We start from the raw sequence: 25,981 nt of genomic DNA, 5'->3' as shown, positions 1-25,981 counted from the left end.
GTTCAGGAATCTGTTTCGTGAAGTAACGTAGTAGTTGGTGGTTGTAACGCCCTATGAATTGACACAGAGGAGAAGACACTCCCCATGCCCTCCACCCCATTTCTCTATCTATCTGCTTCAGGAAGAGTAAATCATTATTTCTGGAAAGTGTATGCTCATGATACTAGAGAATGATGTCTTTTATCTATCTATTGTACTCAAGAATTTATAGAACATTTAGCATGTTGCGAAGTCAAAACAGTAAGGCAATGCAATAAATTGAGGCATTCAAAATATAAATATTACTGTGGTATATACTGATACATCCCAAGCTAGCCTCAGTGGAAAGGAAAGTATGAGTTTTAGCATGCATTAACAAATATATAAATGCTCCACTATTTGGGTGGATGACACACTCTTTGTATTGATTTCTGCTAAAGTCTCCATTTTAGGGGCCAGTTCCAGTATTGCCTTGTGCTACGTAGGTTTGAAGATGACAAATATGTGTTGGTGGTTACTATGATTCCAGTTTCTTCTTCTTCCATTTTTCTTTTGCTAAAATGGTGGCTACTGTATCAATGAGCAGAAATCCATTCTAACTACACTTCTATTAAATTATTAGGTTTTTTTACAATAACAAGAACCTAATGAACACTTACTGTTTTATCTACAGCATAATTACCTGGTCCAAAACATCTGCTGGAAATATTTGTAGATTTGATGGAAATGGGAGGTATTGTCCTTCATAGGAAGAGTTTGGCATAATTATTCTTAGGGCATAAAAACTTACTGTTCAGTAATTCTCCTTGCAGTTCAGTAATTCTTCTTTCATAGATCTTGCACACTGAGATTATGTCAATACTAGCAAGTCAGAGTGGGAAGAAACATTCCCAGGCTCTGGGATACCACCACCTATGCTACAGAGCTGTTGCAGTGTTCCCCAACACAACTTCAGCGCTGTGAAATAGCCCCGGCACAATATTTTGGAGGTTTAGAGAACTGGCTACCCTGGCAGCAGGCTGTGGCATGCCAGTTAACCTCAGTGCCCAGAACATTCCCAGGCATGTTTAGTTTGCTAGTATAAATGTAGCCTAAGGGATTCAGAAACTAGTAACACTCCGAGCCCCCTGAGCAAGTAGGAGAATGCGTCTTCTGTCATGGAGTAATAAGGTACCTTCCCCTTACCAAAGCTCTAATATTTCCAAGTTTTTACTTTGGATTGCATAATGATTGAATTTCTTTTTTTTTTTTTTACTATTTCATAAAGCAGATGATAAACTTACCATGTAAATCTTTTCTACCGAGCAATGTAAACATCTAATGCAATATTAACCTATGAAAGAAGAGTATTTTACCAATTTACATTTTAAGCCAAAAATCATTTTTGCTTTTATTTACACTGCTGTTCTGCATAATTCTAGACATCTGCATTTAATAAACATTATAAAAAGATTTTAAAAAATAGTTTTGTATTGACTTAGAGCAGTCTGAGATAGTACCCTTGTAAGTATTGGCACTTCTGGCAAAATTTAAGAGTTGATTTTTGTCTTCTGTCCAAGTTTTTCAAGGAGTGAGTCAGTCCTTCATATGTTATTACTGATATAATAGCTTTGCTGAAATGACATGCTTTTGTTCAGAACTAAACAAGGGTACCAACATGTTTCAAGATAGAATCTAGAAATTTTGTATAACACATTCTCCTTGAATCGCTATTGGTATTGCGTTTTGTTGTCATTACCTTTGGACAATCATTTTATTCAGAAGGAAGATGCTTATTTTCTTTTATCCTCTGGAAGACCAGTTATCTTGATATAAACTTTTTGATTTACCAGAGGTATTCACTGAAAACTGCTTGGCAGAAAATATGTGTTCCAAAAAGTGTGCAAAAATGAGAGCTCCAGAAAGTCTCTTCAGAATTATTACTTGTTACTGGAAGATCTTCAGGAAAAAATACCTTACTTTTCCCCCGAGTTCTCAGCCAACTTATTCCTCGTTGATTTGCATCAAACTAGTAAGGAGATCCAGTCTTTGGCAGCCAAAGAGGGCTTTGGCAAGCTTTCCAACTGTAGCACCTTTGGAGCCTTCCCTCATTACCCACTTAAGCAGCATTTGGTAAACTTTTTCTTTTAGTCCATCTCGTTCATAGTCATGATCAATTTCATCAATCTCGGGATCACAGAAGCCCAGTTTACGAGCACAGTGCTTCCACTGTTTAGCCAACTTTTCTCTCACTAGATTTAGATGTTTCTCAGTCAGGACAGTAGTATTGTCTGCAAAAAGAAAAAAAGTATAAGAAAATGGCATTGTTTAACATTTCTTCTGCTCCTTTTGCTATCTCACCTGTCGTCCCCCAACTATGTGTCGGTAATATCTGGAGACAGTATTTTAGTGATACAATCAGAAGTGGGTTTCGTGGAGGCAGTATTACCCAATGACACCAGGAAAGAAACTCCCAGTCGGAACACCTGTATTCACAGGTCAGTTGCTGGACTTGCTTTTTCTGCTGAGGCTATCACAGTTTGTCACCTAAACCAGCAAAATTGAAAAGCTCCTTCCTAGAGTTCTTATATAGCTGACTGAGGTCTGTATGATACATTTTATATTCAGGGACACTATTAATTTTTTTACTCAGGAATACGCAAGGATCGTTTAATTTAGTATTGACCAATGACAATAAATTAAATTTCAAAATCTTCCAATTTCTATCCAAATGAAGTGGTTGTGGCCCCAAGCCTGTCAGTATTCAAGAAATATTTGGACAATGCTCTTAGATATACAGTTTAACTTTTGGGTTTCCCTGTGTAGTGTCAGGCACTGGACTCCATGATTTTCATCGGTTCCTTTCAACTCGGGATATTCTATGATTTAAACTGTAAGTCAGGTGAGGATCACCAATCCTAACCTTGCTTCTGCCACTTTGAGTGTTGTTATTCCTCTTGTTCATGATGCATATACATCTACTTGTACCTGGTGTCTCATAAAAGGTCATGAAACTACAGGACAAATGAGGTACACAGTATTACAGAATGGTATTAGTACAAGGGTACTTGTTTCATAAGCTCTTAAGTATGTAGTAGAAAAGGATCCAAACAGTTATTTCTCAAGTATCAGAGGGAGAAAGCTGTACTGCTTTCGTACGTTCCAAACCAAATGATTCTCAGATAAATATACGGGGAGAATACATCAAAACTAGGGAGATGTTACTCTTACCAAATATACCCATTGCTTCATAATGCCTATAAATTGCCTCTGTAGCAACAGGAGAAGTGCTGATATGTTGATTGTGCTCTTCAATCTTCATGTGATTGTAGGATCCAATTTGAATTCCAGAACTGTTACTTATGTTGTACTTGATTGAGTCTTCTGTATAAGGGAATTTAGTACAATTTTATAAACAACTGCATATGGTTCAAAATGTCAAGAAGTAACATAAGGAGGTGGTAAGGAGGAAGAAGGTTCTGCTAATAAGAGAAGTGATTAAATGTTTGTATTGCATTTGATGTAGAAATGGCCATGTACTGGCAACTATGGGCATATTTTAATTATGCAATGTAACATAAATGTACTTTAGTGAAAGCCCACCCTATTCTACTCTGTGACAAAGTGCCATAACCAAGCCTTACATGCTGGTACTTACTAGACTGTAAATAATGTTCCCTGAACTTTAGGAACTTGTAGTAGCAGCCTTGCTTTTTGTTGGCTAACAGCTTCAGGAAGTCAGTCTTCACTTGAAAGCGCTTTTCATTTAAATCTTAAAGCCTTACTTCTGCCTCTTGGCTTTACTTTTCATAGATGTAAGCTCAGGTTTACAGTTACAGCTTCAGAGTTCTATGAGACTACAGAAAAAACATTTCTAGTTGCTCATAAGATTTCTATACTCTATGTTATACTATGCTGTCTTGATGGCATCTCTGTTTCATAATGTATTTCATCCCCGCTATCTAGGTGTATGTTCCTCGTGGTGCACTACTTGCTCAGTGTTTGTTTCAACAACATTTTTCTCTCTCTTTTTTTTTTCTTTTTTCAAAATTTTTATTTTTTTCCCTGTTCTGTACTTCTGGTTCTAAGGCAAGACTAGAAAGTTTTCTGAGATACCTTACCCAGCACAGCTAAATTGTGTGCACCTCTGGGAGCTTGCATCTGTGGCTTACTTGTATGTGATTAGTTAAACACCTAATTTGGTGTCTTCTGCTTACAGTCATCCAATTTCCATACATAACATGAAACTAAGTGGCAATTCTAGTCATGTTAGGTGACACCAGTTTTCTATTCTCTTGACAATGTTTTCTGAACTCTGTTTGGATAATCACCCATTAAATGTTTAAACTCTAGTTTAAATGGTAAATATCACAATCTGGGTCTAAAATTGAAGTACTGATACTTAAAATGATAGACCAAGCTCTGTATTTAATCACCTAAAATGATGGTTAGATGCACAAACATCCTTGTTACACACTCAATTGCAATGTGAAGTGTGGAAATCTATGATCACATAAGAAAATCTCATTAAATGCATTTAATATTTGTTAACCTGACGCTGCTAGTCAGAAATACCTATATGTATGCATGACTAGTTTCTTGAAGTTGCACAAAAGGAATGGGTTTTAGCATGTCTCAAAATAGTATGATTCCTGTATCTTTTTTTTATTGAGGTGAAGGACTCGCAAAATATATTCATATTTTAGCTAAAAAATGAAGAAATCTCATGTTTACTATTTTCTTATCTGGTAACAAAATGAATCTATCACAAGGTATGAAAATATTTACAAATGGTTTGTCAATATTAACAGTAAAAGTTACTGTGCTTATAAATCTCCTTTCCCAAGCCTCTACGCTTTGCTTGCTTGTCACGTTTGGGTAATCATCTAATGACTCTAAGGGGCATATAGTCAAGAAGACAGAAGCCTGCTGCTTCAAGTTTTCTTTGTAAGTGTAAACCACTTACAAACTCGAAAAACCTTGAAAGGGTTAATTAAAGAGTTCAGGGTGCCCCAAGCAACACAACTTGAAAGGAACATATGTTAACAACTCTTGAAAGACAGGACAGAATTTCATGGGTTTGAGACAGCTGAACTGCAGAGACCTGTGCCCCAAGGAAGGCTGATCAGCACAAAGCCTGCAGCTAGAGATTTGTATTAAAAATCCAGAGCAAGAAAGGACAGGTGTCCTAAATGCATGTGTGGTTCAGGAGTTGGGTAGAGTCACAGTAACCTGATGTGTAATCTAAGAAAGTGACTGGTTTAGGTGTACAGGAGCTCTTACAATGCCTTCATGTTTTTAAAAGTTCTTTTACACAGAAGATGTCCTTGATCCATCAAATACACATTTAATGGTGTGTACAGGTCCCGCTAGAGACAGGAATTACTTTTACATACTGGTACTGATAACGTCAGCTATGGTTAGAGGTATTAAGCAATAACATAAATTATTTCAAGATCCTGAAGCTTTTTGCTTTACTGATCAGGATGCAATGCATAGCCTGTTGGCTACCAGGGCAGATGAAGACTACCACACTTACCTGTGCTTACTCTGGGCGCAGTAGGATAATATGTAAAAGTTGCTCTTGTGAAAGAAGTGGAATCCTTATTACCTGAACAAAGAGAGAAAACAAAAAAATGTCAAAAGCGTTATGTAAATAAAAAAGCAACTGTATGTAAAAATGACTGCCATATTTGTAACAGTATGAGTACATAGTTCATGCTTTTAAATACAAAGAGATGAGAAGCTTTTTAATAGGATTGTATCTCCTTGAATAACCCTAGTTAAAGCAATGACCTTATCATGGTTTTGTTCAATGACTAATAGCCTTAACCATCCTTGGATCCGAGCAAGGGCAAGGGGCTTCCACGTGGGTATATGGATACCTGGGTAGTAGATGGCAGTGTGGGATCACAGCATAGTTATGGACTGAGCTGCCTTGTATCAGGTATTCAAACTGAAAAATATCAAACTCCCAAGCACGTTGCTATTGCTTACTGCTGAGACTGATCATGGTTTGTATTAGCACACTAGTTGTGACCAACTCTGGCAAAGGCATGGGACACCACTGCATCTTCTGCCGGTGGCAGTAATGTCTGGCAGAGATGTAACTTCCAGCCCAGGGCAGTAATCGATTTGGATGCCCACAGATGAGCTCTGCAGCTCATGATGGGGTAGTAAGAGTGACTGGGTTACAGTCACACAATAAGTCAATGGAAGATCTGCAATGCAGCTCTTCTGCTTCGTAGTCTGATATCTGCCACACTATGGCATGCAGCCTCCCTATAATAACTGTTTTCTTCTTTCAAACAGAAGACTTGACTTTATTAGTGATGTTGACAGTTCTAATCCCTGCCTTCTGACATGACAGCTCTCAGATTCATTTCAGTAAATAAACTCACACAAATAACTAATCACAGCCTCTGCATAAATAATTTAATAGAGTAACACCTTTGTGGCATTCTACCTGTAAACAACTAGGCATCCTTGATCTTCTCGTGAGACAATCTGGAAAGGAATGCCATGCTAAAAATATCTACAGGCTAATATCTGCAGGCTAATGTATCTGATGCTACCTCTAGTTCCTGAAAACTACATCCTACAGGCCTCTAGTTACCATTTATACTTTCTGCCAATGCTTAATGTTCTCTTCCTTCTTTGGCTCCATACCTTCCTACTCCACAGCTCACCAGCAAATATTGACAGAAGCTCCCCATCAGCACCCAGCTCTCTGGAGAAACCAGTTATGAGCGTTAGCTTCTTGCTGGCTCCCTGAGCTCAGAATTCTCTTACCTTGCTGCAAATAAAGTTAAAAATACCTATCTATTTTCTGAAATGCTACAAATGATGTTTCTGCACAAGAAGAACCTATGGCATGAATGCTACATTTTTGGGAGTCAAAAGTTTTCCTTTGCTATCCTAGAATGATTGGTAGCAGCTCTTAGCTTTGGTAGCTGCTGTAGCAGTATCTGCTGTCTGCTATTACTTGGTAGCTGAAGAGTTAGGCATTGGGTCTAATGGCTCTCTATTATACTGATGCTTTAGAAATGGTTCACTTGAAGTTAACAGCCTGAAAATCAGTGAAAGCAGCATAATGAAGTCAAAGCTAGAGCATTTTAGTGACGTGAATTAACTTCAAGTACGTGAAGAGAACTTCATGAAATAAATTCGCCTTTGTTGTATCACAGACCAACTGTTAACAATAAGCAGGTGGTTGTTACATAAACTACAAAACATTCTTGGCCACTTCATTTTTAGAGAACAAGTGTGTCTTCAGAAACATAGGTGTTGGGGGAGGAGGAATCTCACCTGTGTCTGTGTCTGCATTCTTTGGATACCAGTTTACGTTGGTCTGTGACTGCAAGTTTGGGCCAGATTCAGGCACAGGAGGTTTACTTAGGCTAAAGGTACTGGCTGAACACAATCCATAGAGACCCTCTGTGTTTCCTGTTAGAAGACTGTTATGGCTTGGCCCATAAAAAATATCTATATTTCCCTGTTTTGGTGGTGTTGCAGCTGGCTGTGGCCAAAAATATGGATTAGTGTTTGATCCTGTTTTTTCAGCTCTTGGATACAGTTCACTCCTTTGAGGAGTAGGAGATAGCTTTGCAAATGGATCGTAGGAAACTCTTCGTCTCCTTTCTTCCTCTCTCATTTCAGGGGTATATACTACAGGTGGAACTGCTTTATCCATCCAGCTCCCAAATACGTGGTAGTTGTATTCACGCTGAAGTTTTCTTTCTAGATGATCAGCAGATGTAAATGAGGTCTCACAGCTCTCAACAGGCTGGTTCTCAGGGGAGGCAGCAAACAGGGCTTCATTAACATGACTGGTCATGGGACCTTGAGAGCTGTGTAGAGAATTAGGCTGATCTGAAAGGGAGGAAAATTAATATGTGAAATACATCCAAATGCAAGTATATAACTTGTTGCGATGAGACTAGAATCTATTCATCTACCTTTAACATTATGGTAATATATAAAAGGTGAATATATAACATTACTTCCAGCATAAGCTGTGTTTTATTTTATAGAGTGCCTTTACGGAGAAGTATTACAGATTTTTATCTAGGAAGTACAAGCTTGTTTAAGCTATCAGTGTCAAAATTTCATTTAGTCAAGTGGTGTCGGAATTCACTGCATACTCTGCTTATATTGGCATCAAGTTCTCAACCACTGAAACAAACAGTTCCTGGAGGCATTTGTAGGGTCTGATTTAATAGTGTCTCCCCACTGGCATTAACTAGTGTTTAATAATTGCAAAATTGGAGTGCAACAGGCTGAAAATAACACCACTGTAATAGGTGTTACTTCATATAGCACAAATACTTTGTCATTAAAGTCACGTTTGCAAATAATTATGTAAAATATCCCATCTGGTATTTCATGATGAATCCTTTTTGTCTAGTTTATTCTTCATAGTACCAAAGAATACACTTTACAAGTAACAACTGCCAGATAAAATAGTCTGTGTTATCTATATCTTTCAAACTAATACTCACTATCAAAGGACGCTCTACTTCAGTCTTGAACTAGATTCGAGTTATGACCTGGATCATCCTGCAGCGTTCCAAGAGTAAATAAGAATGTAAAAATCTGCCTGTAACTACTTGTTCTTGTGTTTTTAAGGGTAGGACTACAGATGCTTTCTTAAAAAGTTCTGAAAGCTTCATAGTTGTCTAGAAAACATCGTACATTGCCCAAAGCAAGGGACTCTGACAGACCACTGTAAAATTGGAATAAAGCATAGGTATGTGCTTCTGTTTAGCTCAGATAATGCTAGTGAACTATGGTGGGGTTTGTTGTTTTTTTTTTGGGGGGATGGGGGGTGGGGTGGTGGTGGTGGTTTTTTTCTTTTTTAAAATTTTTTTTCCAAGTGACCTGAATTCAGTCCATATTAGGCAGGACCAATACTGGTTCCTTTTGATGGCTGTGTATTAGTACACCTTCAATCTGACTTGCTCTGCTTCTTTTGTTACTGCTACTAGAGAAGGAGTGGGATGAATAAGCTAATACAGAAACAACCTTATCAAAGTGACAGCTGTTAGTAATTCTGTATTAGCACAAACTATATGGCATCCATTCTTCAGGGCAAGCTTGAGATGTATGAATAGATCCTGTGGGGTATCTTTCACTACCACTGCCTGAGTAATGCCAATTGACTGGAGAAAAAAACCCCTGACTTTGACAGGCTGTCAAGATGGTATCTTTCTGCAGTGTAGATTCCCAATAAAGCCTTCTGTACTTAAAACACAAGAGCATCTGTAATCAGCTGCAGTCATATGTGATTATTTCTGCTAGGGAAATGCAATTATACTAATTTAAAAATACAGCAGTGGGGTTGCACTATTAAGTCCATCAGTTCTACTGAAGAACGGTTATGGCAAATGTAGCTTTGGGGAAGATTTATTAGTTGCGTGTTACAGTTTAACATTATTTGTTTAATAATATCTTTCAAACAGTGTGAGCAAACTTAGCAGGATTTTATTTCTACAGAATTTGATATTGTTGCTTGTAAATCAGTGTTGCAAATATGATCCTATATCCTTTGCTATTAAGAAACTTTGGAAAAAGGATTCCAGATACATTACTAAAAAACTGTAATTATATCATCATGTATTAGTGAGACAGCTCTATAAAACCACGAAACTCATCCAAGTTTTGATAGAAAAGATGAAGGGAGAGAATTCATCTATTGGTGCTCCTCAGATAGATTCCACAGAAAGCAAGATCATAAACAAAGGAATATGTTATAATTATGCAACCTGGCTGTATTCAGAGCATTCATAAGAAAGGCTGTAGTGGAAAAAGGAAAGTCTTCATGAAATTAAGGCCTACAGACCAAGCAGTTGGCATGACTAAAAGGATGGGAAGAAAGATCAAGTATGAAAAGTAATTATCAAAGTGACTATTGAAAAATCTAATGTTAAACAAAATTTTCAGCATGGGAGATGAAAACAGAAGAGTGTAAAATGAAATGGATTCAAACTGTGGATTGGGGAAAACTAAGTAATTAATTAATTAAGTATGACTTTTGGGAGCCTGGGAGCAAATTTAATCTTTTCAGTGGTTGTAATTCTCTCTGAAGCACTGAATAATTGAGTCTCTTCATAACCCCTTAACAGTAAGATTACTTACTTTGTACATGGTTACTTACATGGTTACTTTGTACATGGTTAAGTACAAGATTACTTACTTTATCTTTGGCAGAATACACAGAATAACGATGTGCTAGTGACTTACCTACTTGACCATTACTGGCATCTTCTGCTACAGCATCTATTTGAAGGGATTGCATCCTATTCAGCAGTTCATTTGACTCGGGCCACATTTTCTGCACATAAGAAAGAACAAATGATCAAGTTACAGGCAAAAGCTTATTCCTGTAGAACAGGAAACAGCACAGCTTCACAGTGAAGTGATTAACAGATTCCATGAATCTGTGGGAAGAGATCCCATTACAGAGAGCACAGCTTGACAGAAAATACCCATTGTTTTGCTACAGATGGGCAAAATCTTTTCTTCAATGACGGGAGGAAGGACTGCAATGCAACTGCAGTATACAATACTCTTACTTGGCCAAACAACACCCTTGCCTATGTGAGTATGAGCTGAATCCAGAAAGAGTGGTTTTGGATTGTCTGTCTTGTACTTAATAGCTAGACTTTCTGCAAGCAATCTCGGTGAGAGGATGCTGCTGAGGTAAAGGTAGCAAACATGCATTCTGTTTTGAGGATCTATATTTAGTAAGTATATTCATCAACAGGGAAGAGGTGAGGAAGAAGATTTACATTCAGGTATGGCGACGTTGACTTTTTACAAAGAGTATTAGGAACAAGGAGTTCAGAGCAAATTTTCAGAAAGATGCAGTACAATTTCCTTTCTGTAAACCCTCATCCTCACTTCTCTAGAGTGAAGGCAAAATCCATTCCTGTTCTATTCTTTTGATGTTCCCATTATTCAGACTTCACTGGAAGTAAAAAATTTTTTCACCTGGAAAAATTATTTCTCAATTTCTCCCAGTGCTTTTTACTTGTAAAATAATATCTAAAAGTAGGGTGGTTTTTGTGTGTTTTTTTTTTTTTTTTTTTTTTTTTAAATTTAAACCCAAGAAGTACTTTCACAGACTAAAAATCAACAACTACTATCTCTTCCCTCCAAAATCTACTTCCTTTCAAAAGCAACAGATGACATTCTAAAGTGCATTACAACCTTAGGTCCTTAGATTTCACTTGAGTAACTGAACTGCTTGCGCAGGGAGGTTGGACCAGATGACCTCTAGAGGTCCCTTCCAACCTCAACCATTCTGTGATTCTGTGTCCTTTTAGTTAGGAGGCTGTGGACTCTGCTTCCACGGTTGCTAGTGGGGTGGAAAAAAAAAAAAAGGGCTACGCTCAAACCCTCTAACTCGTGTTACTACTGAAACTGTACTAGTAGTTCACCACACTGACTTGCCTTGAATGCTGTATTCAAATTCTGTGCCTCGATCCGAATGGATGCTTTCCTTCCTGATAAAGTAAGAGACTCATGGCCCATTTGCTAAATAGTCCTATGGTCCCTATGGTTTGAGAGGTGTATTTGCAGAGAGCTAATGCATCTAGTCTAGCTGGCCATGATCCTGATTTGGGGCCACTATCATAAACTAGATATATATACTTCACATTGTGAGTTAGCTTGGTAAAATCAGTCCAGGAAATTTGTTTCACCAGTTTGATTTTGCAAAACTCTATTGCTTTTTTGAACAGTCACTGGTGCTTCACAAACATCACATGTTCTCTAAACCAGAAACTTTCATTTCCACAATTGTAGACTTGGTGACAGAAGGAAGCACTTTGTGAAACCATTCATTTACAGTTTTCTTTAAAGGAAGTTGTTTTTCTTAGTTAATATAACTGTGTATGTACTCTTCTGAGCCTCATTTCACTGCAAAGATTAAACCCCTAATGCCAGGAGTTCTCACCAATAGCTGTCAGTACTACTGAAGTGAGTAAATTGATAAAATCTGTGATAAAAAGGTTACATAATCATCCCAATTGTTCAAGAACTTCTCATTCTCTTATTTTCAGTCAGGAAATCATTCTTTTTATCATAATTTATAAACCTACAGCCAGAAAACTAAGAGAAAACAACTTGAATACTCAGGAAAAAGATCTGATTTCAAATTTTCCCTGTTATTGCTGCCATATAGCTTCCTGGTCTCAAGCAGGCTGGGACTCATTAGACACTGCCTGAATGCAGGACAGAAATTACCAAGAATTTAGAGGTGTGGTTTGGGGTTTGGTTTTTTGGGGTTTTTTTTGTTTGTTTTTTTACACTTACTTTAAATCAGATTCTGCCACTTTTTAATCTCTAGGAATAACATTTTATTTCATGAGTGAGACTTAATGGATATGAGGAGCATTTGCAAAGTATTATCATAGAATCAGAGTGTTACTCAGGTGGGACCTTGGGGGGAACCTCAGGCCCACCTCCTACTCTAAACAGGGTCACCTATGGGATCAGAGTCAGTAGTTCAGAGCTTTCTGCAGTTGGGTGTTGAAAACCTCCAATGATGGTGACTAGACAACATCCTTGGGTAACCTGCTCCACTGCTCAGCTGTCTTCACAGGCAGAATTTTTTTCTCTTACACCCAGTTTGAATCTCTCTTGTTTCAGCTTATGTCCGCTGTCTCTTGTCCTCCTACCATGCACTGCTGTGAAGAGCTTGACTCTATCTTCTCAATAAACTCCTCATAGGTAGGGGCAGGCTGCTATTTATGTGCCCCCAAAGCCATCATGTGGCTGGGCTGAAATAACCCCAGTCCCTCAGCCCCATCTCATATGGCAGGACTAACAAGCACTGAGCAGATCTGCTTGATCTGCTGCCCGTGACACTGCTGGTACAGCCCAGGATGCTGCTGGCATTCCTGGCTGCCATGCAGGCTGTGGCTGGTACCCAGGTCGCTGCTCACCAGCACCCTGAGGTCCTTCTCAGCAGTGCTGGTCCCCAGCCAGGCAGCCCCCAGTTGGCACTCAAGGCAGGGGTTGTTCCAGGTGCAGCACATCCCGTTTGCCCTTTCTGAATTTCAAAAGGCTTCTGTCACCATTCCTTCAGCCTGCAGTGGGCAGCCTTGCCCTTGTGACTGTATTAACTGGTGGTCCTAGTTTGGTGTCACCTGCATGCCTTATAAGAGTATGTTCTATCACTTCCCTAAGGACACCAATAAAGGAGTAAACCAGGGAAGACCCCAGTAAAGTAGACCCCTGCGCTACTGCAGTTGTTACTGGCCTCTAGGTGAAGTAGGACCCACTAAGTGCTACCCTCTGAGACTCACCATTCAACCTGTTCTCATCTGCCCATCCAGACAGTAACATCTGAACTTGGCTACAAGAACATTTTGGGAGACAGTGTTGAAAGTCTTCCTAAAGTTGAGGTAAATGACATGCGCTGCTCTCCCCTCATTCACAAAATCCAGCCATTTTATCACAGAAGGTAATCAGGTTTGTCAAGCATGATCAGTCTCAAAGGGGCAGAATCTGGCCATAACTGAGGTTGGGGAGAGGGGTGGGGAACTGACGCTTTAAAATGCTTAGAAAGTTACTCACTTTTAACTCCTTCAGATCATCTTCAATATTTTTTCCTAGATTTTGATAGTAAAATGGCTTGTATCTTTGACTAATTTCTGCAAAAAAGAACAGAACTAAGTGAAAGTGGTTTCCAATGGAATATAGAAGTGACTTATACCGTCAACAATTTTGATGGATAAGGATTGAATAAAGACTTGTATAAAGTCAGAAACAGGAAAATTATACATACATTTGGAATCTGTTCACGTGACTCATTTAGCCTTAATATAGTAACAAGAACAGTCAAAGGCTAGTTGCATTGTTCATGGAAGGCTGATCTGGGACAGCTTTTGAAACTAGTTTGGGTAGGGTATTTTCTTAGTCAGACCCAAGATATACTATGTCACTTGATGTTAGCTTTTCTGTAAATTTCAGCAGGAAGATTATAGTGTGCTGAAGAAAAATTATCAGCAGGTATAAGTCTATTGGCTCTACCCACTCACTAGTATTTCTCAGATTTGTAAATGTTGGACCAGATCCCATTTTTAGTCAGGGTACAGGGAGCACGCTTTACTGGGCATGTGAATTGATATTTCTATTTTCAAAGCAAAAATTTATTTTAAGAGGAAAACACTCAAGTTTGTTTTGCTTCATTACAGACTATTGACGCACATGTAACAAAAAGAATCACAAAGCAATGCCTTACCTGCAAAAGTTGGCCGTTTCTCTGACTCTTGCTCCCAGCATTGTTTCATTAAGTCAATAATTTCCACTGGACATTTATCAGTGATCTCCTTTATGTCTGGTCTGTTTCCATTCATGATGCCAAAGCAAATCTGGGCTTCATTTATACAATCTGAAAAATAAAATTCCCTATCAGATCTTGATCATGGGTTTTGCTACCTTTCTGTAGGTAAAAGAAATAGTGAAGCAGCTCCCTATGTGTTTGTGGATATATAAAAGAAGATTTCAAAGAAAGGTGACTGATTTACAGCTATAAACATCTCACACTAGTGAATTTTAATTCACTGCCCTAACTTCCATGGATTAGAGATTTATTTTAAGATTAATATTTACTTTTACATGTAAGATGTGCCCAGTGTGAGTAAGGGTGACATCTAGCTCTCTAGAATCTGAATCTCAGTTATGCTCTGCACTGGGTATGAACACAAAGATGGTCACACAGGCAACGTTTAGCTATTCAGTTAGCAAAAAATCCATTCAAAATGATAAACACATTACTCTGGAATTCCACAATCTGCTCCTATTGTTCTACATGATGATACTACTGCATGTTGAGAAATTAGTATCATACAGCTGAGAAGCTGTAACTGGCTATATGACCATTCCTGTTACAAGAAAAACCACATGTAACCAGCCTACCTCAGGCAATAGTATACACCAAAGTTTCCATCCTGGCCTGCCCAAGATTTGTTTAACTTCTGCCACTGAGTGCAGGTTTATGCCCATACCATGTGTATGCAAATAGTTTGGGCTCACGCCTACCTTTCAATTCAGATATTCCTGTCCACAATTATAAGTCAGGAATGATGCAACTAATGCCTCTCACTGGCCATGAGGTGCTGAACAGGCGCTATTCTTGGGCATAACTGATTTAATCTACTAATCTTAATTTTATAACTTTAAGTGCTTAACATTTGTAACTTAGTTTTGTGGTCGCATCCTTCCGGAAGTAACTTACGTTCATATGGCTCTTTGTTAGCAAAAATTGCCCAGATCACTATGCCAAAGCTGTAAACATCTGATTTCTCCACAGGTTTTACATTAACGCAGCGTAAATGCTCTGGGGCCATATAGAAAAGAGTCCCAGCATTGTTCTGGCAAGTGCTCTTGATTTGCTTCTGTCGGACAGTCTCTTCTTGGGTCAGGCGGCTCCAGTTCTTAAAGGAGGCAACACCGAGATCTGCAATCTGAAAAATGAGACATATCAGAGCTAGTGCTGTGATGAAGAGGAGATAAACAAGTATTTCATGCAGTGCTCAATTTTGTAATGAATAGCTGTTAATAACTTACCTAAAAATGAAACACTGCAAAAAATGCAACTACAAGAAAGGAAAGCAAACTACTTGCTGTTTTATGGGTGGGGTTTTTTTCCCCAAATAAATTATCACTGTCAACTGAGAACAATTAGGCTGAATGTTCATTATTAACTTAACCTCACTTGGAACAATCACCCAATGTAAGGAAAAAGGTTGGTTTTGCTCATATTGACAATCACATTCAAGATCTGCTTGCAGTGCTCATGGCAGAACAGAAGACCCATATGAGAACAAGCTAACATTCAAATCCAGAAGTAATCTATGAGATGGGCAGATATCCCTCTTCCCTTACTACCCTTTGCATTTAGATTCCATTTAACTCAAGTTCCTTATATCTTCCTATAGAAAGGGGGAGGAAGACGATCTAAAGTGATGTGATGTGTATGGCAAAGAGACATGGAAAAGGATAGCATGGGATAAGTTAAAGCAGGGATACCTGGGTACTGTGTGCTTGACAAGGTGATGTTACTGAAACCTTAGGGTGAAGTTTTACAGCTAGACTAATGGCTGATGATGAATAAAGTAATCCTTCCCTCCTTTCCCCACATTCTTGTGTTATGTGCTACCTCTGCTCCTCCTGTTCCAGCACTGACACTTACCTGACACTGGGAAGACCTAGTGCAAGGCACTCAAATGGCTTGCCTAATCAAGTGCACCACAACAGAATGGTAGCACTGTCAACAAGGCAAATTGTAATCTGCTGGTTTGGCTGTTTAAATCAGGGCAGGGTGGTCAGATTAGCATCAGTGCTAAGACAAAGGAACAGGAAATCAGCAGGAGAGGAAAAATGGAAGAAAATAGGACTGCCTTTCTTGGCCACAGGCAGCTGTCAAACTGAGTTGTGTACCCCAATCACTTCAGATAAAACTGAGGTGACGTCTTGACTTACTTATAACTTGCTTTTCTTTTCTTTCTTGTTGCCTCTAACTACCTTATTGTTCCTCTTGAGTTTCTGAAGCTTTGGACTAAATTTAGAGGTCATATATTCAGAGGAGGAGGAAAATGTAAGTGATATTCTGCTGAGGAAGCAGGAGTCCAAGTTCAGGTCTACAAGTGAGATGTTTAATGTGATAGAGGAAGACATGATATAAATCTTCCAACATTTGCAGTTACCTAGAACAACTATTTCCCTTTATAAATATTGGCAAGGTTAGACACATTCAAGCAAAGAGATCATACAACAGCTGCCTTAAATTATACTTTTAATTAAGCTGCTTAAGGAAGTCTGATCTTATTTTGAATTTGATCCTGGGTTGCAGTTCAGTTTGTCATGCAGTATGATGATAGCCTAGTTTGGTCCTGTCCCTATAAGCAAGCTGAAACCCCCAAAACCATCCAATTTACGCTTAAAGCAGATCAGGATTTTTTTTATTATTTTTGGCAAAAAAAAAAAAAAAAGTTTATACCTCTTCTCTGCAAGCTGCTTATACTCCACTAGGACTTGCTACTATATTAACCTTGTCAAAAAACTTCTCACTAATTTACCCGTGAGAAATACCAAATGACAAAGCTCTCTTCACAGGAATTTATTCTGTAGTTTCAACCATAATGGGGTGGTTAGTTTGGCAACTCACCTTGACCAGAGACAGGATGTTTGATGAGGACTGCTGCAAATTCTACTCGGGTTTATTCAGGAGTAGACTCTATATCTATGTGTCTTGATCCAAAACCCCACTAAAGTTAATAGAAGGACTTTGGAACAGGCTTATAAACCATTCTTTGAAGTAGTCTCCTGCTGCTTTTTTTGTAGCTGCTGGCTGTCATTTAAAAATGATGACTAAAGGAAAAAAGAGGGAGACAAAAGAGGAAAAGATGATAGGCAAAAGAAGGAAAGGAATAAAAAGGAGGAGGTAAAGGCAGGAGGAGAAATTACAGCAATAAAGGACAAAAGGCACGATCCATAAGGCATTCTATTTTGTTTCAATCTCTATGTGTTAAGGTTTGTTTTTTCTTTCTAACTGTTTTGTTATTTTCAGTTCATTAATTCTCAACAATATTATTCATTTTTTTAATGTCCTTAGTGATTTTTTTTTTTTCCACAGTTGGGGGAAGATTATGCAAAGCTCAGGCTCAGAGATTGTATAGGCCACCATACTTCAGTGATCCACTGCTAACACTCTTGGCAATAGCTCGCTACACTGCAAAGGAGTTCATCTACCAATCAGGAATACTAACCAATGCAGCTGAACTGGGTTCTTCAACCCAAATCACTAGCCTTCTCCATTTACGTTGTTCTAACAAGTACCTTAATGTGGAAGTCTGTGTCTACAAGGATGTTTTCTGGCTTTAGGTCTTTGTGTACGAAACCTTGCTCATGCAGATAAAGCATTCCTTCTGTGATCTCCAGCACGAAACGCCCTTTCACTGACAAAGGCAGTGAGAGCTAAAACAAAGAACAAAATTAAAATTAAATTAAAATTAAAAAATGCTACTACAACCATCAAATTAAAAAACAATCTTTAAAAAAAAAGTTTCTTTCTCAGTCCCAAGAATACCTCTGCTCAAGCCATAATAAAAAAGAACTAAGGTCCTTCTTGGATCTAAATTTTTGCATTAAAGTAATTCTAGAGTCACTCCATATTTACAAAAGCATTCTTCTTTAGCAAATTCTCCACTTATCTCTACAAACACTCCTGTAAGTTTGAACCTCTAACTGTGGTCTGCTCCTCTGATGCACAGGAAAGCCATAGCTGTCCTCTGCTGTCACTAGAGAAGGCAGGGCTGCTGCTGGCTCTTTAACACAGAAAGGAGAATGAGAAACTAAAAACTCCATTCTTTGGAGATTGCAGTAACATCTTGTCCCTTTCAAGCATCTTATCAACCCTAAGGAGCGGCAAGGGATGAAGCAATTCACTGCTCACCTTCTGTAGCACTTTCATCATGTTCCCCCGGTCCACATACTCCATCACAAGTGAGTAGTTTCCATCTTCCAAAATTATACCTAGTAGTTTTACCACACGGTTATGCTGCAGTCTGCGCATAATCCTGCCTTCTTCAAGGAGGGAAGCATTATATCTGTAAAACAGAAATTACGCTGAACTTAGGTGCCAGGCTAGAAAGAACACAGGGATGAAAATGCTGTTGATTCATAATGAAAACAATGGCCAAACATGTCAACATCCCTAGAGCCACTGTAAGATGAACTATACCTTCAGCTGGTTTTGAATCGATACAGTTTTGTTCATGCCAGGTTATATTCTCTAAGTCTCAAATGCCTTGCACAGAGACTGTCTGCTCAGCCTGATTTTAAGGTCTGCTTTTCAGAAAGTGCATAAGCATTCTTCTTGTAGCTGCACTGCTGGTTGTGTATGTCCAAATCCCTGAACTGGGGTGGGATCAGGACAGGGCAGGGCTGAAAGAATCTTTGGACAAGGAGGATTGAGACACATTCCACTGCCTCTTGTACAGGAAACCATACAGGTCTCTTTTCCAAAGGGCTGGCATTCACATTCAAAATGGATTTATTACAGGGGATCCATCCACGTACTGGATGGTGATAACATGTACTAATGATTACGGGTTTAGGATGAATTCAAAGCCTAACTCTTTACCTGGGCCTCAGTACAACCCATCAATAGTCACAGGTACACAGCTGGGAGCTTGCTAAGGGTGTTAGAGAAAGATGGTACCTGTTATATTAAATAGTCTTCTTTTTACCATTGCTCCTGTTCTAGTCATAGGGCAAAAGAATACAAGAAAATCTTGAGACTATGTTGCTTGCTAATGCTTTCCTACCCTGTGACTTAACATGAAACTGCTCTCTCTCTCTGTGTTCCTCTAGTACTAGAGAAGAAAGTGGCTGTTTTGTTTGCATTAAGCTCAGCTGTAAATTTGCTTAAGGCTTTTGGTTCAAGACTTTAAGGAATAACAAGCTTATGAGTCTGTGTAGTGAGAAAGTAAAAACACAAACCAGACAGGCTTGTCCATTTTAACTGTGTTCATCCCAAACTGTCAGTGCAGTTTGCAGACTACTAGAATCTCTTAATTCATTTTTCACTGGCAAAGTAAAAACTTAGTTAATTTATTTATTATAACCCAAACTAGAAGAACGTGGGGTTTTGTCTCTCTCTAGTGGATGACTCACAGGAGAGTTTCAGGATCATTACGGCTCTGAGGTAGCAGAGCTGCAATATGACCTGAATCCACTGAAATCAACAGCTAATTCAATCCTTGAATTAAAACAGCAGGCTCGGCTCACTCTGCTTTTTCTCAAGGGAGAGAGGGATACATTCTTGGTATTATACGTGTGAGATTGGAGTCCTACTGATAGCTCATGTGTGTTTAGTTCCTAGTGGACATCTACGGTTGGACAATTATATTGAAAACTGATCTGCAAGCTTGAAAATATCATGTGCCCACTGAGTTCCTGCATTTCCTTAAGTGTGCAAGAATGCCCTCAATTCTTAACAATCCAGTGTGCTCGCCTTACAACAGAAAACAGGAACTTCACTGGAACAATGAGCTAAAACTAAAAAAGTTGGCTCATAAGGGAAAAAGGGAAAATTTGCAGGACAGCTGCTAGTATTGTCTTAAGAGTATTTTCCCCACATACAGTATCTCCAGAATCCAAAGATCTGAAATTATTACACTTAATTTAGATTTATCTCCATTGAGTTTAGAGGATTCCTTAGACTAACAGAAAGATAAAAATCAGAACTAAGGTCTGTAACTTACTCAGTGCGCTGGGGTCCTGTATACACTTTTTTTAATACTACATATCCATGTTTCTTGTGAAAGCATAAAGAAATTGTTCCAAATCCTCCAGCGTCTAATGGTTTTTTTTCAAGCAAATCTTGGGTGTTCATGTGGATGTCTTCCAGAGACATGTTTGCAGTCTTTGTGGCTTAGCAATTAAAACAAAATCAAGTACCCTAGTGCTTCTGGACCTGTAGTATAAAGGAGGAAAAAGAAGTGTCATTATCAAGCATGTAGCTGTTCCACTAAATAAGCATGTATGCAAGGAGTGGGACATAAGCGTATACTCTTGTGACCCTTATGAACACAGGGCCTCAGTTTGATACCAAAGATGCTGTGGTTCTCACAGGATCAGACCTAAAGGTCACAATGATTTATCTTGTCAACCCATTACAGTTATATTAAGTAGATGTAAACCCATTTCTTCACCTGAGGATCTCAAAGTACTGTTCATAAATAGTTTTTATTCATATAATACGCAGTAGATTGGTACTGTCCCTACAATTCACACGTGCAAAAACTGAAACCCAGAAAAATCAAGGGCCACAGTCCCAAAGGCAGGTAGTGCCTAATGATTCTGATAGGTATCTCATTTTCTAAATTGCCTGAACACAGGCCTCAGGTGCCCAGATATTTATATAACTCTAAGCTACCTTTTAAGCATCTTTGCAAATCCAGCTCTAAGGGGTTTGCTTGAAGCTTCAAACAAACAAACAAACAAAAGGTTTCTCTGGAGAGTGAAACAAAGAACCCAGCTTCTGTGGGAAACTTATTTTCACAGCTGTCTGAATTTAAGGAGACAAGTGCTAGGAAGGACTGTGGTGGGGATATAAGGCAACTTCTCCCCTGCCTCTCAAAAAGAAGAGGAACAAAGAAATTGTGAAGGTTTGCAGTATCTCCTAAGTGCACCAAGAAAAAAAAGAGAGCTTGGGGGAACCTATGAAATGGGTAGATAAGTAAACCTCAGCAGAAGCCAGAATAATTTTAAGTCTTTGATAAAGCTGTGGTGCTCTCTTGCCTAACGCATCTCTCTGGAGGTGAAACCTTAAAAGAAGGCTAGACAGCCAGTACCTTTGGCACACACCAACAAGTTGCATTGCTAGCCACAAGCTCTCTTTTTTCCCCTTACTGAACTTTTACCTTAAGCACCTTACATCAGGTAAGGAAAGAGTTTGCTGAGAAAAGACAAAGTCCAAGAGTCTAGCAGGGCTGTTCAGTTTCCATTCCTCTTGGATGACTACAACACACAGATCTGGGAGAAAGGCACCATTTCAAAGGGCCACTAGCAGCAACAGTAGATTGCCTCATTCAGGCAATTAAGAGCTCTAAATAGTGTAGCAATAGGATTCACAAATTTTTCAGACTAACAAGTGACTGCTAACTACTGTGCACCTGTATCATCAAATCTCTAATTGAAAAGATTGCTTAATGTTGTTATGAACATCAGCTGCAGCCTAATTACCACAACCTCTTTCTGGAGCCTGGGGAATCAGGACGTAGAGGAAGTGTCTGTAGAAGGTAGGTCTCTGAGGGAAAAGAGATGTTTATGTTTGAAAGTTGTCTGGTCAGTTCAATACTGACAAGGTAAAATAGAGAAGAGTAAACTTAATTTAAAAAAAAAAAAAGGTTGCACCTGTAGAAGAGAGAAAGCAAGAGCTTCCTCTTCTAAGTGTATATATACTCTATGGGCTGTTGTTGTATAGACAGGGAACATAGAATCATTTATGTTGGAAAAGACCTTCAAGGTTATCGAGTCCAACCATTAACCATGCCTACTAAACCATGTCCTGAAGTACCCTGTCCACTTGCTTTTTTACACCCTTTCTACAGCTGGAGCAATGTGCTCTCTCCAGAGTTTTTGTCTTTGGCTTTTCTGGATTTGAAAGGATGCAGATTTTGTTTTGCTGGAGTACTAGCCTGTGTTATGAGAACCGGACTGAAGATATCATTGCATTTGTTTACTAAGAAGGTAAGCTCTGCTATGCCTAATAATTATTAGGGGAGAGGATACTGTTGTGTTTTGTTTGTTGTTGGTTTTGTTTTTTTTCTTTAAATTCCTTTACAGTTAATCAAATAGCTGAGTAACAGATGACTCACAGCAGTGCCAAGAATAGCCACTTCTACTCTCATAGGTGAGCGCTCGCCTCCCTGGAAGTTTCTGGTGATGGTTCTCTGGCTTTCTGGGGGTGGTGCTACTAACTGTTGTGTAGATGGGGTGGGTGTTGCAGGTACAAAGGCTGGAATTCAGTCATGAGACTTTAATGTGGCATGAACTAATATCTTGCTTCTTTTTCTGGGGTCTCCCTTTCAGGAATTGTTTCAAAGGCACATATCTATGGTAATTTTTCCATGCTAACAGTGATGATGCATCTTAGTTATTCTTGTAAGAATTGCATGGACTCTTATTGTGAAGGCAAATTAGATGTGTAATTCTGAATGCTGAATCTCTAAAGCTGCATTAATACTATTGCTAGCTTGGGGATGCCATTCAATACCATATAACTTGGCAAAACCCAGCTCTGCCTCAAACTGCAATATAGGACCTTGTTCCTATTTACATTGCTAATACCTGTTCCTACCAAGCAGCATGTAATCACCATAACCAGAAGGCTTGGAAATTCAGAAGTAATAACTTCTGAAATCATAAGACATCTGTTGAAATGAGTTGGACAACACTCAGCAGAGGGAGTTTTCCCATAAGATAGGAGGGAACCCTCCTCCTTGGGTGTGCTCTATTATTAGGATGCTACTACTTTTTTTTGTTGTTGTTATTAAGTAGTGAGGTACTCCGAGTAGAAGCTCTTTGATCTTAAGTCTTACTTCAAACCCAAAGTTTTTTGCAGAAAGGAAAGCAATCCCTAGCCAGGTTTTTAAGCAAAGACTGCATATTTCAGTATACTATTTAACACGAGGCTATTGGCTGATGTTACCTGGAAATGTCAGATGATACAGAAATCAAGGGGGGAAGCTCAAAGGCTCAAGTTCGTTCCAAGCTTACTGCTTTTTACTGAGATACATGGTGATTCACATGTATTCTCAGTACCTATGATACACCAGTGCAAACACCATGTATCTGTGGTTAAGAGACAGGAAGTTTTGTAGTTTGGTTTAGCCTAACCTTACAGAAGCTACATGTACTTCTAGGGGTTAACTAGTGTTCTGTGGCGCAGCCCTCATCTGTATACTTGAGTGATTATAAAGCAGTTTTTTTAATACACTATTCTGAACATCTGTATTAGGGTGGGTTCATATTTAACAAGTGCCAACATGTATTATGAAAACTTTGAACACTGGTTGCTAAAAGAGAGGGATTTTTGCCCATGAATATGTTTGGGTTTTCTTTAGAGGGAGATAAAAGTGTAATAAGTGCATTTGTGGCATTTTTCTTTTTAACACCACAGTTATGTGCTCCCCTCTAACGCCCAAAAGGCACATAAACTCCCAAGAATCGTGACTCGGTCACGAGGTCATATCGGGGCTGGTCACCGCTCAAAAGCAGTTTGCTCTCTTCTAATGATTTGTTACTGATTTGATGTAGATCTTGTGTAGCCTGAGCAGTTAGGGAGGATTGCTGAGTGCATTAGCATGGTAATATGAAAAAAGTTTACACGGTAATAGCAGCCCTCTTGGCCTAATGATGCTCTCGGGGCACAAGTTCTTGAGAGGTGTTACAGGTATAACTGGAGAAAGTGAAGAAGTCTGCAAGCATCAGAACTTGTGGCCATGTAGTTATCAAGAACAGAAGGGAATAACAGACAGGAACCAAAGCTGCTATAGCCAATACAGGTAACAGGAGATAAATGGAAGGGTCCCTGCAGCTGGAGACAAAAATACTGCATGCGTGGAAGATGTTTCAAAAGCTGTCAGCCCATCTCAACTCTGTTGCTGTAACTCTCATAACCCACTCTGTCTAAACCTTTCCCTTCGGCTAAGGGTTTTCAGCTGTTGCATTTTTTCACTGACGAATGACTCCCCCCGCTCCCCTTTTGGAGGTAGCAAAGAAAATAGCTGTGCTAGATCAGCAGCGGGTTGCAGAAGGGATCCTGTTGGAAAGCGAGGGAGAGCCAACGCAAGGGAAGCAAAAGTGTTCATGAAACACGAGATTTGGTAGCTCTGGACCCGAGGGAGGGTGGAATGCACTGCGAGATTCGGCAGGACCTGAGCAGAGGGAGGGTGGAAAGGGAAGAGGAGGGGCTCTGTGCAGTGGCTTGCACCGGTACAACTGTGTCACAGTCGGTTCGGTTTTAGCACAGAAGCGGTCACAAAAGTGTATTCTTGTACGGGAATGAGGACAGCCTGCCTCGGCAGAGGCACCTCCTACTGCCGCGGCTGCCGGAGAAAGGCGCCAGCCGGTGCCGGGCCCTCTCGGTCAGGCCGAGAGTGCCCCGGGCGGGGAGCGCCAAACGCACCCGCTCGCCGGCGCCTCGGCAGGAGACGCGGGCCCGGGAAGTCCTAACGAGAGGTCTTCTCTGGCCTAGTTCCTCGTTGGCCGACTTGACATGTCCTCCTTCTCCTTCTCCTCCTCCTCCTCCTCCCGGCGGCTTCCTGCCGCCGATGCCGCCGCCCCTCGCACGCACCGCTCCCCGCCGTGCCGCTTCCCGTCGCGGCGCCCCGGGGGTTCCTCCGTGGCCGGGCGACCCTTCCCAGCGCCACCGCCGGCAAGCGGGGTGGGTGGGTTAGGGGGATACGCCGCAACCCCGCCGGGCCGCCTCGTCCCGGGGCCCGTCATCCCGCCGGCCCGGCCGCGGCAGCCCCCGGGGACCCGGACCCCGCAGCGGCGGCAACTTCGCAACACGGGGGGGGGGGGGGTGGCGCGGGTCGCCGCCGCCCCCCCCCAACTCGCGATCCGCGGTGCCTTACCGTGGCTGCGGGCCGCTCTCCGCCCTCCTGCCGCCTCCCTCGGGAGGGCCCGGCGGCGTCCGGGTGCGCCCTCACCGGCCCCGCGGCGGCGGGAGGAGGGCCCGGCACAACCCGCCGCCGCGCCTGCTCGGAAGCTGAGGAGGCGGCTCGGGCTCGCCCGAGGGCGCCGCGGAGCTGCTGCTGCTGCCCCCGGGGCTGCAAAGCGGCCGGGTCTGTGCGACGAAAGGCACGCCCGCTGCCGGGAAGAAGGGTGCGAGCCCTGCCTGCCCAGGCACCCGGCGCCTCCCAGCATCGCTGCCTCTCGCCGCCGGCGCCTGGAAGGGGTCAGCTCCCAGCGCCCACCCGCCGGTGTGAGCCTGGTGCAGTCCATCTATGAATGGTGCAAACCTGGCCACGTTACCGAGACTGACAGCGGCTGGGAGTCTGATGCGTGGTCGAAATGCATTTCTTTGTTGTTGTTTTGGTGCCGAAGAGGCAGCTTTTCGTTCAGGAAGGGTGGAGGCAGGAGTTTCTCCTCTTTGTCAGCAGTCTTGGGGACTGCTGCAAAAATACGTAACCTAAAAGGACCGCCATGAACCATCCAGTCCATCCTCTTGTGGAGGTCAGGTGTGTCTAGGGCATCTCTGACAGATTTTATGTAGTTTGTTATTGTCCTAACAGCAAAGAAGATGCCATAACTAACACATTCTATTATTTTCATTAGGAAAACTGTTCTCGTATAGAAATAGTGTCTAATGCAGCTTCTTTACATAAGACTGACCCCTTCGCCTTTCCTCCAGTGAAACAATGGTGATGATGAGTGTCTACCCTCTTGACCGTGACCTTCCCATTCTGGGGAACTGTTGTGTTCCCCACGGTGCTTT

The 25,981-nt window shown here is 40.7% G+C and overlaps 1 protein-coding gene across 1 annotated transcript; it reads right to left on the bottom strand.

Annotated features, from left to right (window-relative positions):
- Positions 1-1,339: 1,339 nt before the first annotated feature.
- Positions 1,340-25,229, bottom strand: RIPK1 (receptor interacting serine/threonine kinase 1). The gene is made up of 12 exons (XM_049823955.1): positions 25,119-25,229; positions 20,238-20,449; positions 18,425-18,578; positions 17,809-17,946; positions 15,206-15,434; positions 14,210-14,359; positions 13,543-13,619; positions 10,201-10,291; positions 7,267-7,830; positions 5,498-5,569; positions 3,190-3,342; positions 1,340-2,249 (listed from the first exon to the last, which is right to left on the bottom strand). Exons 2-12 carry the CDS (start codon positions 20,387-20,389, stop codon positions 1,963-1,965), a joined length of 2,067 nt encoding a protein of 688 aa, XP_049679912.1. The 5' UTR covers positions 20,390-20,449; positions 25,119-25,229; the 3' UTR covers positions 1,340-1,962.
- Between the last annotated feature and the right edge of the window lie 752 nt (positions 25,230-25,981).

The sequence above is a fragment of the Accipiter gentilis genome, chromosome 20, assembly GCF_929443795.1.
Source record: "Accipiter gentilis chromosome 20, bAccGen1.1, whole genome shotgun sequence".
NCBI lineage: Eukaryota > Metazoa > Chordata > Aves > Accipitriformes > Accipitridae > Astur > Astur gentilis.
This window is presented reverse-complemented; position numbering and strand designations above follow the sequence as displayed.

Excerpts from the sequence above, each read along its gene's own strand:
- RIPK1 (XM_049823955.1), bottom strand. The coding sequence starts at position 20,389 with ATGTCTCTGGAAGACATCCACATGAACACCCAAGATTTGCTTGAAAAA. Across the intron at positions 5,570-7,266 it reads GAATGCAGACACAGACACAG|GTAATAAGGATTCCACTTCT; the intron begins GTGAGATTCCTC and ends CTCTTTGTTCAG. Across the intron at positions 3,343-5,497 it reads TGCGCCCAGAGTAAGCACAG|AAGACTCAATCAAGTACAAC; the intron begins GTAAGTGTGGTA and ends TCCCTTATACAG.